The sequence below is a fragment of the Bos javanicus genome, chromosome 1, assembly GCF_032452875.1.
Source record: "Bos javanicus breed banteng chromosome 1, ARS-OSU_banteng_1.0, whole genome shotgun sequence".
Taxonomy (NCBI): domain Eukaryota; kingdom Metazoa; phylum Chordata; class Mammalia; order Artiodactyla; family Bovidae; genus Bos; species Bos javanicus.
In genome coordinates this window covers 75,506,861-75,522,305 of record NC_083868.1, presented here as the reverse complement: position 1 = coordinate 75,522,305, position 15,445 = coordinate 75,506,861, and the positions used below count along the sequence as shown (strand labels likewise).

Sequence of the window (15,445 nt, the reverse complement as noted above, 5' to 3'; positions counted from 1 at the left end):
TCTTAATGTTTCCTCCCAAAGTGTCACTGACTAGCAAATGATACTTCTGTTAGGAGGAATGTTGAAAATAACAAAAAATCTTTCAAATGTTTTAAAATTTGTACTTAGCAAATAGTAAATTTGTACACAGTATATAGTACAACTGCTACTGATTATTACTTTTATATTAATACTGGATTCTTATAAATCATTAAAAAGTTGAAAGTTTTGATAATTATGGAAGAACTAGGTGTAAATCCTTGATAGTATTTCTTTGGACTGAAGAGTTGAGAAACTTGAGAGGAAGGCAACTGTAATTGTTGCTGATGGATTCTGTTTTCCAAATGGAGGCAAGATAATTCCAGTTTCTAATAAAACTCATAAATGACACTTGATAAAGAACCCCCATGTTATATCAGTTTCCATCAAAGAGGAATGAAATATGGCTAATCTTTTTATTACTACCAATTTAATCAAATTTTCCTTGGCGCTCTGTAATTTCCAAGAAGTGGAAAGGTTAGATTGCTCTGTTAGTTAATGTACCATTAAAGAAACTTAATTGTCTTAATAGCAGATCATGGAAGAGTGTGGGCAATTAACAGGAAGCAATTTCACACCTTAATTAATGTCACATAGAATCCCTTTGGAACTGTAGAAGAACTTTAAGTGCTGGTTCAGAAGCAATGCATTGCCAAAGGGATGCACCCAGTGTGCTGTAAATATTTATTATAAAGAGTTAGGAGACATCATGAACAAAAAGATCTGTACCTTCATTTAGAAAGACATCAGAAGCAGTATTTGTGTGCATGAGAGAGAGAGAGAGAGATGGAAGAAGAATGTGTCACAGAGAGTAGGAGGGCTTTATTGAAGATCAAATTCAAAACCAGAAAAAAAGCTGCTTTGAATGAGTTACACTGGTTAGGGGGAATAAGTTGTCACAGGCTGGCAGAGATCCCACACTCAAAAGATGGAGAGAGAGAGAGAGAGAGAAAGGCTGCTATTATATTTTCTGTAATGGAAACAATCAGGAGCATAAAAGGTACATTTTTACTACATCTGTTTTTTGTCTTTTAGTATTGTTGGGTCCAAAAGATGATTTTGGAAAAAACAAGCCATCTAGTTTTCTTTCAAGTTAACTGAAATAAAAACATCAAATAATTTGCCATTAGTTATCTTCTCGATAGTAGCTTTACAAAGTCATGACTCCTGATTTATTCACTTCTTTGGTGTCTTAGTACATAGTTTTTGAATAGATTATTTTCCCTCCAAATTCAATTTTCATTGTCTCTAATACTTTATTCAATACCATGCCTGACAGCCTTTCTCCAGTACCTAACACAGTAACACAATGTCCAATTTCCAAGGGAAAATGGAAAAGGCACTTTGCATTGATCTGACAGATTTGAGAAATCTAACCTCCTTACAGTGTCTAATCTTCATACTATTTCGGTGAAATAGATGGAATTTATAATCAACCACATTTCCAGAGATAACTTACTTTGAAGTAATAAATTGTTTTCTCAAAATTACTTAGTAAATCAGTGGTAAGAGCTTTTTTAAGACATTTATCTGGATTTATTAGTGGCAGAGTCTATTTTCTTCTAATATTTCAATCTTTTCTTTTAAATTTATTTATTTCATTGAAGGCTAATTACTTTACAATATTGTAGTGGTTTTTCCATACATTGACATGAATCAGCCATGAGTGTACATGTGTCCCCCATCCCCCTCCCACCTCCCTCCCCATCCCATCCCTCTGGGTCATTCCAGTGCTCTGGCCCTGAGCACGCTGTCTCATGCATCAAACCTGGACTGGCAATCTGTTTCACATATGATAAATACATGTTTCAATGCTATTCTCTCAAATCATCCCACCCTCGCCTTCTCCCACAGAGTCCAAAAGACTGTTCTATACATCGGTGTCTCTTTTGCTGTCTCACATACAGGGTTATTGTTACCATCTTTCTAAATTCCTTATGTATGCATTAGTATACTGTATTGGTGTTTTTCTTTCTGGCTTCACTCTATATAATAGGCTCCAGTTTCATCCACCTCATTAGAACTGATTCAAATGTATTCTTTTTAATGGCTGAGTAATATTCCATTATGTATATGTACTACAGCTTTCTTATCCATTTGTCTGCTGACAGACATCTACGTTGCTTCCATGTTCTGGCTATTATAAACAGTGCTGCGATGAACATTGGGGTACATGTGTATCTTTCAATTCTGGTTCCCTCAGTGTACATGCCCAGCAGTGGGATTGCTGGGTCATATAGCAGTTCTATTTCCAAATTTTTAAAGGAATCTCCACACAGTTCTCATAGTGGCCGTACCAGTTTGCATTCCCACCAACAGTATAAGAGGGTTCCCTTTTCTCCACACCCTCTCCAGCATTTATTGTTTGTAGACTTTTGGATAGCAGCCATTCTGATCGGTGTGAGATGGTACCTCACTGTGGTTTTGATTTGCATTTCTCTGATAATGAGTGATGCTGAGCATCTTTTCATGTGTTTGTTAGCCCTCTGTATGTCTTCTTTGGAGAACTGTCTGTTTAGTTCTCTGGCCCATTTTTTGATTAGGTCATTTACTTTTCTGGAATTGAGCTGCAGGAGTTGCTTGTACATTTTTGAGATTAATTCTTTGTCAGTTGCTTCTTTTGCTATTATTTTCTCCCATTCTGAAGGCTGTCTTTTTACCTTGCTTATAGTTTCCTTCGTTGTGCAAAAGCTTTTAAGTTTAATTAGGTCCCATTTGTTTATTTTTGCATTTATTTCCATTACTCTGGGAGGTGGGTCATAGGGGATCCTGCTGTGGTTTATGTCGGAGGGTGTTTTGCCTATGTTTTCCTCTAGGAGTTTTATGGTTTCTGGTCTTACGTTTAGATCTTTAAACCATTTTGAGTTTATTTTTATGTATGGCGTTAGAAAGTGTTCCAGTTTAATTCTTTTACACGTGGTTGACCACTTGTTAAAGAGATTGTCTTTTCTCCATTGTATATTCTTGCCTCCTTTGTAAAAGATAAGGTGTCCATAGATGTGTGGATTTATCTCTGTGGTTTATTTTGTTCCATTGATCTATATTTCTGTCTTTGTGCCAGTACCATACTGTCTTGATGACTGTAGCTTTGTAGTATAGCCTGAAGTCTAATTGATTACTATCAAGTTAATTTCTTAGTGATCAATTTGGTATAATATTTGGTATTACCTCTATTAAGTCCACTTAGTAATTTAACCTAGCACTAATGTACAACCATCCTAATAGCAGTAGGAAAGCTAAACATGTAAAATGTTTAATACATTTAATTCCAAGGTGTCAGAATGAGAATTTACTCTATATTAGATTTGTTGTTGTTGTTTAGTTTCTAAGTTGTGTCCAACTCTTTGAGATTCCACTATCTCAAATAATTTACTCAAATTGGGTTGGTGATGCCATCCAACCATCTCATCTTCTGCCACCCCTTTCTCCTTTTTCCTTCAGTCTTTCCCAGCATCAGGGTCTCTTCCAATGAGTTGGCTCTTTGCATCAGGTGCCCAAAGTATTGGAGCTTCAGCTTCAGTATCAGTCATTCCAATGAATATTCAGGGTTGATTTCCCTTAAGATTTACTGGTTTGATCTCCTTGCAGTCTAAAGGACTCTCAAGAGTCTTCTCTAGCACTACAATTTGAAAACATCAATTCTTTGGCGCTCAGTCTTCTTTACAGTCAAACTCTTACATCCATACATGACTACTGGAAAAACCATAGCTTTGACTATACAGACCTTTGTTGGCAAAGTGATGTCTCCGCTTTTTAATAAGCTGTCTAGTTTTGTCATAGCCTTCCTTTCAAGGAGCAAACATCTTTTAACTTCATGGCTGCAGTCACTATCTGCAGTTATTTTGGTGCCTAAGAAAATAAAATCTGTCACTGCTTCCACTTTCTCTCCCATTTGCCATGAAGTGATGGGACCAGATGCCATATTAGATTAGACTTTTAAAATATATAGATCATAATAATTTGAATATATTTAAATATTTCCTATGGCCAGATAGGATCAAAGTGAGCATAGAAACACCAAGGTCAGTTTAGAACACCAAATCTCAAACCTAGTTGCTATCAAAATTACTTAGAGTATAAAATCTGAATACTTGGGAGATTTGGCCTAAGAATTGGTAGCTTTTAAAACCACTCCAGGTGGTTCTGATACTAATGCTTGGGAAAATATGATCTACATTATACTGCTGGAACTTTATCCAGATTCTATTAGTTTAAAGCAACAGTTCTAACAGGCAGAATGGATAACTGTAACTGTTCTAAAGGTGTGTGAGTAAAGGTATGTACAAGCTGTGTTAGTCTTATCTCCCCACTGGAAAATAAATTGGTAGAAAATGGTAAATGTTCTTTTAGTTCAAATTTATTATTTCTGTAGCAGTGGCTTTCAACTGATATTTACTAATTTCACTTTAGAAATATATTTCTCAAAAAAAAAAAAAGAAATATATTTCTCAGTCAAGGATTAAGTTCTTGAATCTTAACTCTTGGAAAGCACTCACATTCTTTTCAGGAGGAAGAAATTCGATTCTGAATATCCAACCACCTGCAGGAGCTGAGCAATGAGCTCTTTGAAGGAGGAGGGAGGAGAAAAGGAGGAGATTGTCTCTAATTCTTTGTCAGAAAGTATTTGGCTTCTATATTTGAAGCTAAAGGGGGAGGTCACCATCAGACAATTTAAATCTAGGGAAGCTACTTATCTGTGGTGTGAACAATGCTTTGAAAGGGCAAAACTAGGAATGGTGAAGCCTGTGCTGTTGTCTAAAATTCCAGGGGAGGGTAAGTACAGGTTGATGTGCAATGTACATGGTAATGGGTTTAAATATCAAGTCCATCCATCTGTCTGAATAGATGCTCTTGCAACCCCTTATTAACACTGCCTATCTTCTAAACACAGGATGGAAGGTGAAGCTGTGAAGGGAAAGGGGCTGGTCCCTAACAATTGCAGAGCCATAGAACCAGTCCTGGACAGCAGGTTTGTATATTTGGCTTGTGAGACAATAACACTTTGTTTAATTAAGCTGCTCTGAACATGGGTTTTGTGTTGTACACAACTGAATCTAATTCTAACATTTACAAGAAGGAATGCTTGGTTGTCTTTTCCACATTTGTACTGAAATGCAGCAAATGTGAAGAATTAAGGCAGCTCTCAAACTCAGAACATGGTAATAGTATACATTCCTGTTATAAATTTGTACATGGTCATTCATACCCAAGAAAAGGCTTCTCTAGCTACAGTGCAGACAGAAGTCATGATTAGGAGGGTTGGTTACAGGTATTTAATTTGGGGGGAGGGCGGGGTATGAAATGCATTATTTATAAAAGGAATAAATAAAACACATGGACTTTTTTACTTTTATGCTTTCATGAATTTTCCAAAATTGTTAATGAGCATGCACTACTTTTATTACAACAAAAAAATCAACTTAAATGTACAAATAAAAACAGTTCAATAGTTTTAATAGTTTACTCATACTGCACCTGGAGTGGTTTTGTCTGCCTAATCCCTACCTCCTGTCTCAAATGTTCTGAACCTGTCCTAGCCTTGAAGATGTGTTAAAATAACAACTTTCCAATGTCTTCCCTTTGCTGGAAGTGCTGGCTCTTTCTATAAATCTCAATATCATTTCTGGCAACATGTAATATATCATTTTTATATTAAATTACTGTCATTAGTAACAATACTTAGTACCTCCAAAAATATGAAAAAGTTTTCTGGAGCATATAGTTCTTCCTTGTCTTTATATTTATCTATGCATTCATCTGTTCATTTACTTGTTCACTTATCCAATTGACAGTAATTATTGAATATCTCTCTACAATACATCAGATATTGTACAAGATACAAGGATATATGAGAAAAATAAAACATCTGTATAGCAATTGTGGAAAACAGTATAGAGGTTCCTTAAAAAGCTAAAAATAGAACTGCCATTATTATTGTTGTTCAGTCACTAAGTCATGTCTGACTCTGCAACCCCATAGACTGCAGCACATCAGACTTCCCTATCCTTACTATCTCCTGGAGTTTGCTCAGATTCATTTCCATTGAGTCAGTGATACTACTTAACCATCTCATGCTCTGCTGCCCTCTTCTGCTTTTGCCTTCAGTCTTTCCCAGCGTCAGGGTCTTCTCCAGTGAACCAGCTCTTCCCATCAGGGGGCCAAAGGACAGGAGCTTCAGTTTTAGCATCAGTCCTTCCAATGAATATTCAGGGTTGATTCCTTTAGGATTGGCTGGTTTGATCTCCAAGAAACTCTCAAGAGTCTTCTCCAACACCACAGCTTGAAAGCATCAGTTCTTCTCTGCTTAGCCTTGTTTATGATCCAACTCTCACATCCATACATGACTACTGGAAAAACCGTAACTTTGACTATATGGACCTTTGTCAGCAAAGTGATGTCTCTGTTTTTTAATATGCTGTCTAGATTTGTCATAGCTTTCCTTCCCAGGAGTAAGCCATATGATCCAGCAATCCCACTACGGGGCATATACCCTAGGAAAACCACAATTCAAAATGATGCATGTACCCCATTGTTCACTATGTCACTATTTACAATAGTTAAAACATGGAAACAATCTAAAGGCCCAACAACAGATGAATGGATAAAGATGTGGTACATATATGCAATGGAATATTACTCATCCATATAAAAGGAACAAAATTGGGTCATTTGTAGAGATGTAGATGGACCTAGAGTTTGTCATACAGAGTGAAGTCAGAAAGAGAAAAACAAATATTGTATATTAATGCATATACATGGAATCTAGAACAATGGTTCAGATGAACCCATTTTCAGGAATAGAGATGCAGATGTAGAGAACGGATGTGTGGACACAGGAAGAAAAGAGGAAGGGACAAACTGGGAAATTAGGATTGACATATATACACTACCATGTGTAAAATAGAGAGCTAGCAGGAAGCTGCTATATAGCAAAGGGAGCTCAACTCCATGTTCTGTGATGATCTGGAAGGGTGAGATGGTGGGTGGGTATAGAAGGGAGTTGCAAGAGGGAACTGATTCACTTCCTTGTACAGCAGAAAGGAACACAACATTGTAAGGCAATTATACTCTAATAAAGAAAAAGAAATAAAACGTAAACAAAGTAATCTAATCATGGATAAGAAGAGACAGAGACAGATTTAATACAATGTGATAATTTCTAGCAGAGAGAACAAGATACAATAATAAGGTAACAGAGTGTTCAATTCTACTTGAAGGAAGTCAGGGAGGCCCTCCATAGAAGTACTGACTCCTTGAATTAATTTTTTACAAGGTCTGACAGGCATTTCCCAGGCACATGAATAGAATTTTGTGAGAGAGAAAGGCAAAATAACTACATAAAGCCCAAAATAGTAAAAACATATTACAAACAGAAAAAAAATGTAGAACAGAAGAAAGTTCTGTTTTGTGTGGTTAAAAGCACAGTGTGTGATGGGAGGTTTGAGAGGGTCTAGAAGCTTTGAATGTCACATTTCCCCCCAGTGCTTTGAACACAGTATTGATTTACCAAGTGTTTGCTGACAGTTACAGTCCTTTGGGATCTATAGAAGGCACTGTGTCCCTACACTGTCCCTTCTAGATATGGGACAGCAAGCCTGGCTAAATCGCAGAATAGCAATGCACTATTTGCTCTTTGCAAATAAATCACAAAATAGCAATTTTCTCATTTCTTCAGACAAGGAAAATGAACTGATGTTTTAAGTGATTATAATGTGACTTCTAGAGAAGAGTGTGTGTTGGTAAATATCGAGACTACTGCTGCTTTTTCAGTCTGTATTAAAAAGCTTGACTGAATATAGTACATGTGCTGTTACCCCAATGGTATGTGTTTGTCCTTCTTAGGGAATGAGTTGCCAAAAACGGGTTTCCTCAGCATTAAATTACTTAGTTCACTCATCAACTGAAATAAATGGGCACCATATTATATGATCAAGGGAGAGGAAGGCATAGGCTCAGTGGGGAAAGATAAAATTTAAAAACTATAATATTTATTATCACAGTAAACAGATTTTTTTTTCTTGAAAAAATACAAAGAAAACTGAATACATCAGATCGTGAAGTTTGTTCATAATAATGTAGCAATTAGGATACAAATATATTTCTAAAAGCCTTGATAAAACTTTAAAGCACTATAATAGTATTATTGGTTTTTCAAGAGTGTAGCCTGAGAAATTAAATCACTGAGTTCATTAAAGAAAGAAATTATATTCCAAATGGTCACTGCTACTATTTTTCTACTTTCAAGAAATTCTAGCCTCTGTATTCAAGTAGTTTTTCTCTAAGTGCCAAGTATTTGTAATAGATTTTTTTTTGATAGGAAGTAGTACTATTGTATTTCCTGAATCTTTGTTCTGATCTGCTGCATTAAAAACAATCTCCCCTGAGTGAAAGGACAAAGAGCAGAACTGGCATCAACACACAGATCTGGATCTAAAGAAAAGAAGCTCGGCTCATACCTTCAATAGGTTTTGGTACAAAATGTGATGAGGGCTTGGTTTTCTTCACTCTGTTCCCCTTCATAATCTGACCTTCCTTATTGAGTCCCAAAAACCAAGCTCGGCCTGATTCTTGCTGACGGTACAGTGTGGAAGAATAGATCACATAGTAGTTTTCAAACACAGATTCCTTAAATTTGCATTCTGGAGTGAAAACATCCTGCAGAAAGATAAAAAAGAAGATACAAAAGAGAGAAAGTTTTTAATAATACATCAACAATAAGCCTGAAATATAGGCCCTCTGTTCAGAAAAAAATGAGAAATAATTGCATGTAATTTCTGTTAGCATTTGGTTATAAAGATTTATCATACAAAATCAAGAAACAAGATTTCCTTTCTAAAAAACCTTTTTACTCCACAGAACACAATTGCCCAAGCCTGAATCATTCCTTGGGCTAAACTAATATCATTCAAGATTGTGCTCAAGTCCAAAATTAGACCTCAGTACAATGTTTATAAATTTAAGAGAATGGTTATTATGCATTTTTGTGGCCATTAGCATATAAAATGTAACACTGGAAATCAAAATATAACACAACCACAGCACATGCAGGCTTGAGCAGATGATTTTAAAGGGAGAACCCTATATATTCATAAATCTGTTAAACAGCCAAAGCTTGTAACATAAAGTCACTAGTATACTAGCTGTTTTCTTAATGTCAGTAACTTTCCGATTAACTTCTTTGAAATATTTTTTTACTTACTAATCAAGATTTCAGGTAAATATATCCAGGAAAATATTACTATTATATTGTTTGATATCTAATGAAACATAGAATGAGCAACTTAGTTCAACAAGGAACCTTAGTAGTCCTCTACCTCATCTCTATCACTTGATTAGTGACCATCAAAAGGTTATATGATTAATATAAAGTTCAACAACAACAAAATAACTGCATCCATGCCAGAACTTGTATTTATTGCTTCATAATATCAAGTTCACCTTTTCTGACTCTCAAGTTCACCTTTTCTACCTGAGTCTTGTTTAGGGGCTTACAATGAGATTTTACAATCAATACAATAAAATCAAATTCTAACAAGCCAACTGAACAACATGAATTTCATGGAAAGAAGACATTTCTCCCCTTCAAAGAGAAACAGAAGAAAAGCAAATGTGACTACATCTTTTTCAGTAGTAAACAAGTAAACAGTCCTTCAAGTAAACAAGAACTCTACATGACATATTCACCACAGTCACTGTTTTTCTTCACTAAGTGCTAGAGGACTCTCTTCCTTGTAACTCTTTCAATCAAAGACGGCAGTGATTTAATGCAGTTCCATATGGGGTTAAGTTACTGAGGAATATGTAGGACTAAAGCTGTTAAAACCATGTCCTTGGAGGTGATTCTTCCAGACTAATCCTGTAGATTCATTTGCAAAGAGCTACAGTGATGCATCTACGTGGACAGATGAAGGTCTTTAGTGATAAAGAAACCATTGAATGGACTCCGTTCATTTTAAATGGTTGAAAAATTATAGGCCCAAAAAATGAGACTAAAAAATATGAGAAAGGAAATGGAAAGGTGGTTTTACGCATTAAAATAACAATAATATTTCAATAAAAATTATTATATTGATAATAAAAATATGATGTCACAGAATACTGTATTGTAAGTAAACCTGGTGGCTTATGAATCAGAAAAACAATTGACTGTATGGTGCCATTTCATATCTGCTAAGATGGCTATATCAAAAGAGATGCATAATGAAAAGTACTGGTGAGGATTTAGAAGAACTACATTCCTTATCCCTCCCTTGCTGGTAAAAATGTAAATAATGCAGCAGCTCTGGGAAATAGTTTGGTAGTTCCACACAAGGTTAAACATCCAGTTACCACGTGATCTAGTAATTCTACTTCTAGGTATGTACCTGTGAGAAATGAATATATGTCCATATGTGAACTTGTATACAAATATGCATAGGAGCATGATTCATAATGTGGAAACAATTCAAACATCTATTAATGGATAAACAGATAAACAAATGTGATATATCCATACAATGAAATATTATTTGGCCTTTAAAAAGGATGGGGTACTGACTCATGTGACAATACAGATGAATCTCAAAAACATTAAGCCAGACTCAATAGGTCACATGTTGTATGATCCAATGTGTATGAAACATGCAGAACAGGCAAACACAGAGACAAAACATGGATTATGGCTGCCAAAAGCTGAGGAGATGGGTAAATGGGAAATGACAGCTTTCTTGGAGAGACACAAAGTACACTGGGATTAGACTGCACAATTTTGTGGAAAAGAATTGAAGAATATAGTGTAAAAACATGCATTTTAGGGTAGGTGAATTATAAATAATTAAAAAAGAAAAAAATAAAAATGAAAGAATCATAAATAAAAAAGAAAGAATCAGAGCAATGAAGTGACTAGAGAAAGTGAGGGGGGAAAATGAAACTATAGTATATTCCTTGTCTGGCAACACAAAATAATCCTAAATTATAGTCCTGTGCTCTGGACAATGGGCTCTCTTATGACTCTGTCTCAGTATTATTAGGACACAGTTTAACAATTGTCAAATATGGGAGTCAAAGTGATTCAAATTAAATTTATAAGATAAATTAAAAGCCCTGGCTTCCTTCTAGTACTAGGTTATAAAGAGTTAGAAAAAGCTAAATATTCACTACAGATTTTACTAGCTCTATTTTTTAAAAACAAATCCAAATAACCCCAAAGCTTTTGTTCAATACTAATGAACCCTAGATGCTAAGGAACTCTTCCAAACTCAATGAATAAGTTCTACATATAAGATCTCAGACCTTATAACAGGAATTAGGAGAAATATAGGGGGCAAGGAATTGTGTGTAAATACATCTTAGCATACATGTAATACCTATTTAATTCACAGAAATATGAAAATTTGGAGATAGATAGAAAGCTGCTTAGGGATAGTTCAATTTTCTGCCTTTATTTAACAAAGTAATGGAAGCCCATGATGGTGAAAAAATTGTTTTATGAGTTGTAGGATATTAGCAACAGATCCAGACCCTGGGATAGAACCTGGACTCTGGCTACCAGTTCAGTACTTTTTTCCAGTGCCACACAATGCTTCCTTCCTATTTTGCCAAGCCTGCGTTAGGTACCAAGCTGTTGATTGGAGGCAAGCCATCATTAAACCCATGCCCACCTGGTATAGTTACAATGTTGTCTTTCATACATACTCTTATTTAATAAATAGTGAACTTCAAGGTTTCCGTTTAGTTTCACAACTGTTTAAAGTCAGCTCCTAGAAAAGCAGAAGTCCAATTGGGCAGGGACTAAAATACTGGGGCATGAGCCAGTAATTAGGCCTGCAGCACAGACTGAGCCTTAAAATTCTGAGTTGGCAAATGGAGATCCCAGATAGAGCACTCCAGGTCATAATCAGATGTAAAAAGTCAAGTAGAGTATCCCATTTAAAATTTTAAAGAGGCGATTCAGAGTCAAAATTCAAAAATGAGGCAGTGATAATATCTGGCTGGTGGCAGGGCCGGGGAACATTTCAGGAGGGAAAAAAACGGCAAAAGCTTCATGCAGGCACTTCTGTGGGGGCAGAGCCAATCTCCTAGAAACGGGGAGGAAAGCCTTAAGAACACTGAGCCAACTTGGGCAGTCATTCTAAGTGCAACCTTTACAATATGCTCACAATTTTCATTTCAATATAAAGTTGGGCATCAAAGAATTTACATCCTTGTGATTACCACACTATTAGTGTAATGAGAAATCAAGAGTCTTATACTTGAAATAGGAAAATTGGGGTTTTGCTTCCAGACACATACATATTAGATGTGGGACTTTAGGTGGTTAAACTTCTTTGAATTTCATATTTTCAATTGTAAGTTATTTTAAGGAAAATAAGATGATGGCTCTGAAAGCATGATGTAATGCACTTACAGAATTAAAAAAAAAAAAACTACAATGCACTATTATTCTTAAAATTTTTTCTTATGGCAAGAAAAATAGAATCAATCATGTAACTAAACATTTAGTTCTATGTTTTGTCACGTGTGTGTATGCACTTAGTCGCTCAGTCATGTCAGACTCTTGAAAACCCCATGCACTGCAGCCTGCCAGCCTCCTCTGTCCATGGAATTCTCCAGGCAAGAATGCTGGAGATGGTAGCCATTCTCTTCTCCAGGGCATCTTCCTGACTCAGAGATCAAACGCAGGTCTCCCGTATTGCAGATGGATTCTTTAACATCTGAGCCAACAGAGAAGCCCCCAAAATACTGAAGTGGGTAAGTATATCCCTTCTCCCATGCATCTTCCCAACCCAGGAATCGAACAGGGGTCTCCTGCATTGCAGGCATGTTCTTTACCATCTGAGTCACCTGGGAAGCCCTGTTTTTTTCATAGATGATTCTATTTGTTCCAGCATCCAGGACTTTATAGCATAAATTAAGCTTTATCCTACACAGATTGTTCCCACTATAACTAAAACAAATAACACGTACATATATTTTTTAAAATCATTGAAAGCTTTTAACTTAAGCTTCAGTTTTCATTCCAATCCCAAAGAAAGACAATGCCAAAGAATGCTCAAACTACTGCACAACTGCACCCATCTCACATGCTAGCAAAGTAATACTCAAAATTCTCCAGCTAGGCTTCAACAGTACATGAATCATGAACTTCCAGGTGTTCAAGCTGGATTTAGAAAAGGCAGAGGAACCAGAGATCAAATTGCCAACATCCACTGGATCATCGAAAAAGCAAGAGAGTTGCAGGAAAACATATATTTCTGCTTTATTGACAATACCAAAGCCTTTGATTGTGTGGATCACAATAAACTGTGGAAAATTCTTCAAGAGATGTGAATACCAGACCACCTGACCCACCTCTTGAGAAATCTGTATGCAGGTCAGGAAGCAACAGTTAGAACTGGACATGGAACAACAGACTGGTTCCAAATAGGAAAAGGAGTACGTCAAGCCTGTATATTGTCACCCTGCTTATTTGACTTATATGCAGAGTACATCACGAGAAACACTGGGCTGGATGATCACAAGCTGGAATCAAGATTGCCAGGGGAAATATCAATAGCCTCAGATATGCAGATGACACCACACTTATGGCAGAAAGTAAAGAAGAACTAAAGAGCCTCTTGATTAAAGTGAAAGAGGAGACTGAAAAAGTTGGTTTAAAGCTCAACATTCAGAAAACTAAGATCATGGCATCCGGCCCCATCACTTCATGGCAAATAGACGGCGAAACAATGAAACAGTGACAGACTTTCTTTTCTTGGGCTCCAAAATCACTGCAGATGGTGACTGCAGCCATGAAATTAAAAGACGCTTACTCCTTGGAAGAAAAGTTATGACCAACCTAGACAGCATATTAAAAAGCAGAGACATCCTGTATCCTGCATCAAACCTGGACTGGCGATTCTTTTCTTATATGATATTATACATGTTTCAATGCCATTCTCCCAAATCATCCCACCCTCTCCCTTTCCCACAGAGTCCAAAAGACTGTTCTATACATCTGTGTCTCTTTTGCTGTCTCGCATACAGGGCTATAGTTACCATCTTTCTAAATTCCATATATATGCGATAGTATACTGTATTGGTGTTTTTCTTTCTGGCTTACTTCTGAGATGATCCAGAGGGATGGTACAGGGAGGGAGGTGGGAGGGGGGTTCAGGATGGGGAGCACGTGTATACCTGTGGCGGATTCATGTTGATGTATGGCAAAACCAATACAATATTGTAAAGTAATTAACCTCCAATTAAAATAAATAAATTAAAAATATAAAAAGCAGAGACATTACTTTGCCAACAAAGGTCCATCTAGTCAAGGCTATGGTTTTTCCAGTAGTCATGTATGGATGTGAGAGTTGGACTATAAAGAAAGCTGAGCACCAAAGAACTGATGGTTTTGAACTGTGGTGTTGGAGACGACTCTTGAGAGTCCCTTGGACTGCAAGGAGATCCAGCCAGTCCATCCTAAAGGAAATCAGTCCTGACTATTCATTGGAAGGACAAATGCTGAAGCTGGACCTTCATTACTTTGGCCACCTGATGCGAAGAACTGACTGTTTGGAACAGACCCTGATGCTGGAAAAGATTGAAGGCAGGAGGAGAAAGGGGTGACAGAGGGTGAAATGGTTGGATGGCATCACCGACTCGATGGACATGAGTTTCAGTAAGCACCGGGAATTGGTGATGGACAAGGAAGCCTGGTGTGCTGCAGTCCATGGGGTCACAAAGAGTTGGACACGACTAAGCTGAAAGCTTTTAACAAAGACTTGGGCAGTCATGTACATTCAGAAGAAGCTCTGAGGTTATAAAAATTATGTTCAGAATGACAATAAATCTAATGTGTAATGGAGACAGGCAGGTTTTGAGCCAAGGTGATAAAATCCTAGACTTTCTCAATAGATAATATGTAATTGAATATAATTGAAGCAGAGTAAATAATTAGTATAAAGAGGGTTCTTTTTCCTTTTGTAAAACTAACTACTACTTGTGCTTATCTCATGAATAATATTTGTTTACTTCTACAGTCCTGATTGTTCAGTTCCACCTAGGTACATAGCAAGGCTCATAGAATAAAGGGTTGTTGATGAAACAAAAACATCTCCATATGCACATCATCTGTGTAAATCTGTGAAATGCTAGGTTTATTTGTCACATTTATTACTTCAAAATCTTTCTAAAACTTTAAGTTGTTTAGCTTAAACTGACCTTGATTTCAGTAGAATATGAATATGACCTTTAATAGTGCTTTGAAATTAATTTTGAGCACTCACCTTTTTAGCAGCATTTGCACAACTTTTTTTATTCTAGCATTGTATAAATCATTATATGTCCAATTCTTTTCACATTCCAAATGCCTATTCACCCTAGCGTTGTCTTGGAACACCCACCCATTTTATTCCAGACGATGAGTGAAGAATGAAACACTAGTTAAGATCAAGGCCACCACTCAGGATCC

The 15,445-nt window shown here is 36.5% G+C and overlaps 1 protein-coding gene across 4 annotated transcripts in view; it reads right to left on the bottom strand.

Annotated features, from left to right (window-relative positions):
* The window catches only part of FGF12 (fibroblast growth factor 12), a 613,285-nt gene that overhangs the window by 15,344 nt on the left and 582,496 nt on the right, over positions 1–15,445 (bottom strand). For all 4 annotated transcript variants that reach the window (XM_061412889.1, XM_061412878.1, XM_061412869.1 and 1 more), the window contains one exon: positions 8,475–8,673. In XM_061412889.1, the coding sequence (XP_061268873.1) occupies positions 8,475–8,673 (199 nt within the window). The remainder of the gene's footprint in view (positions 1–8,474; positions 8,674–15,445) is intronic.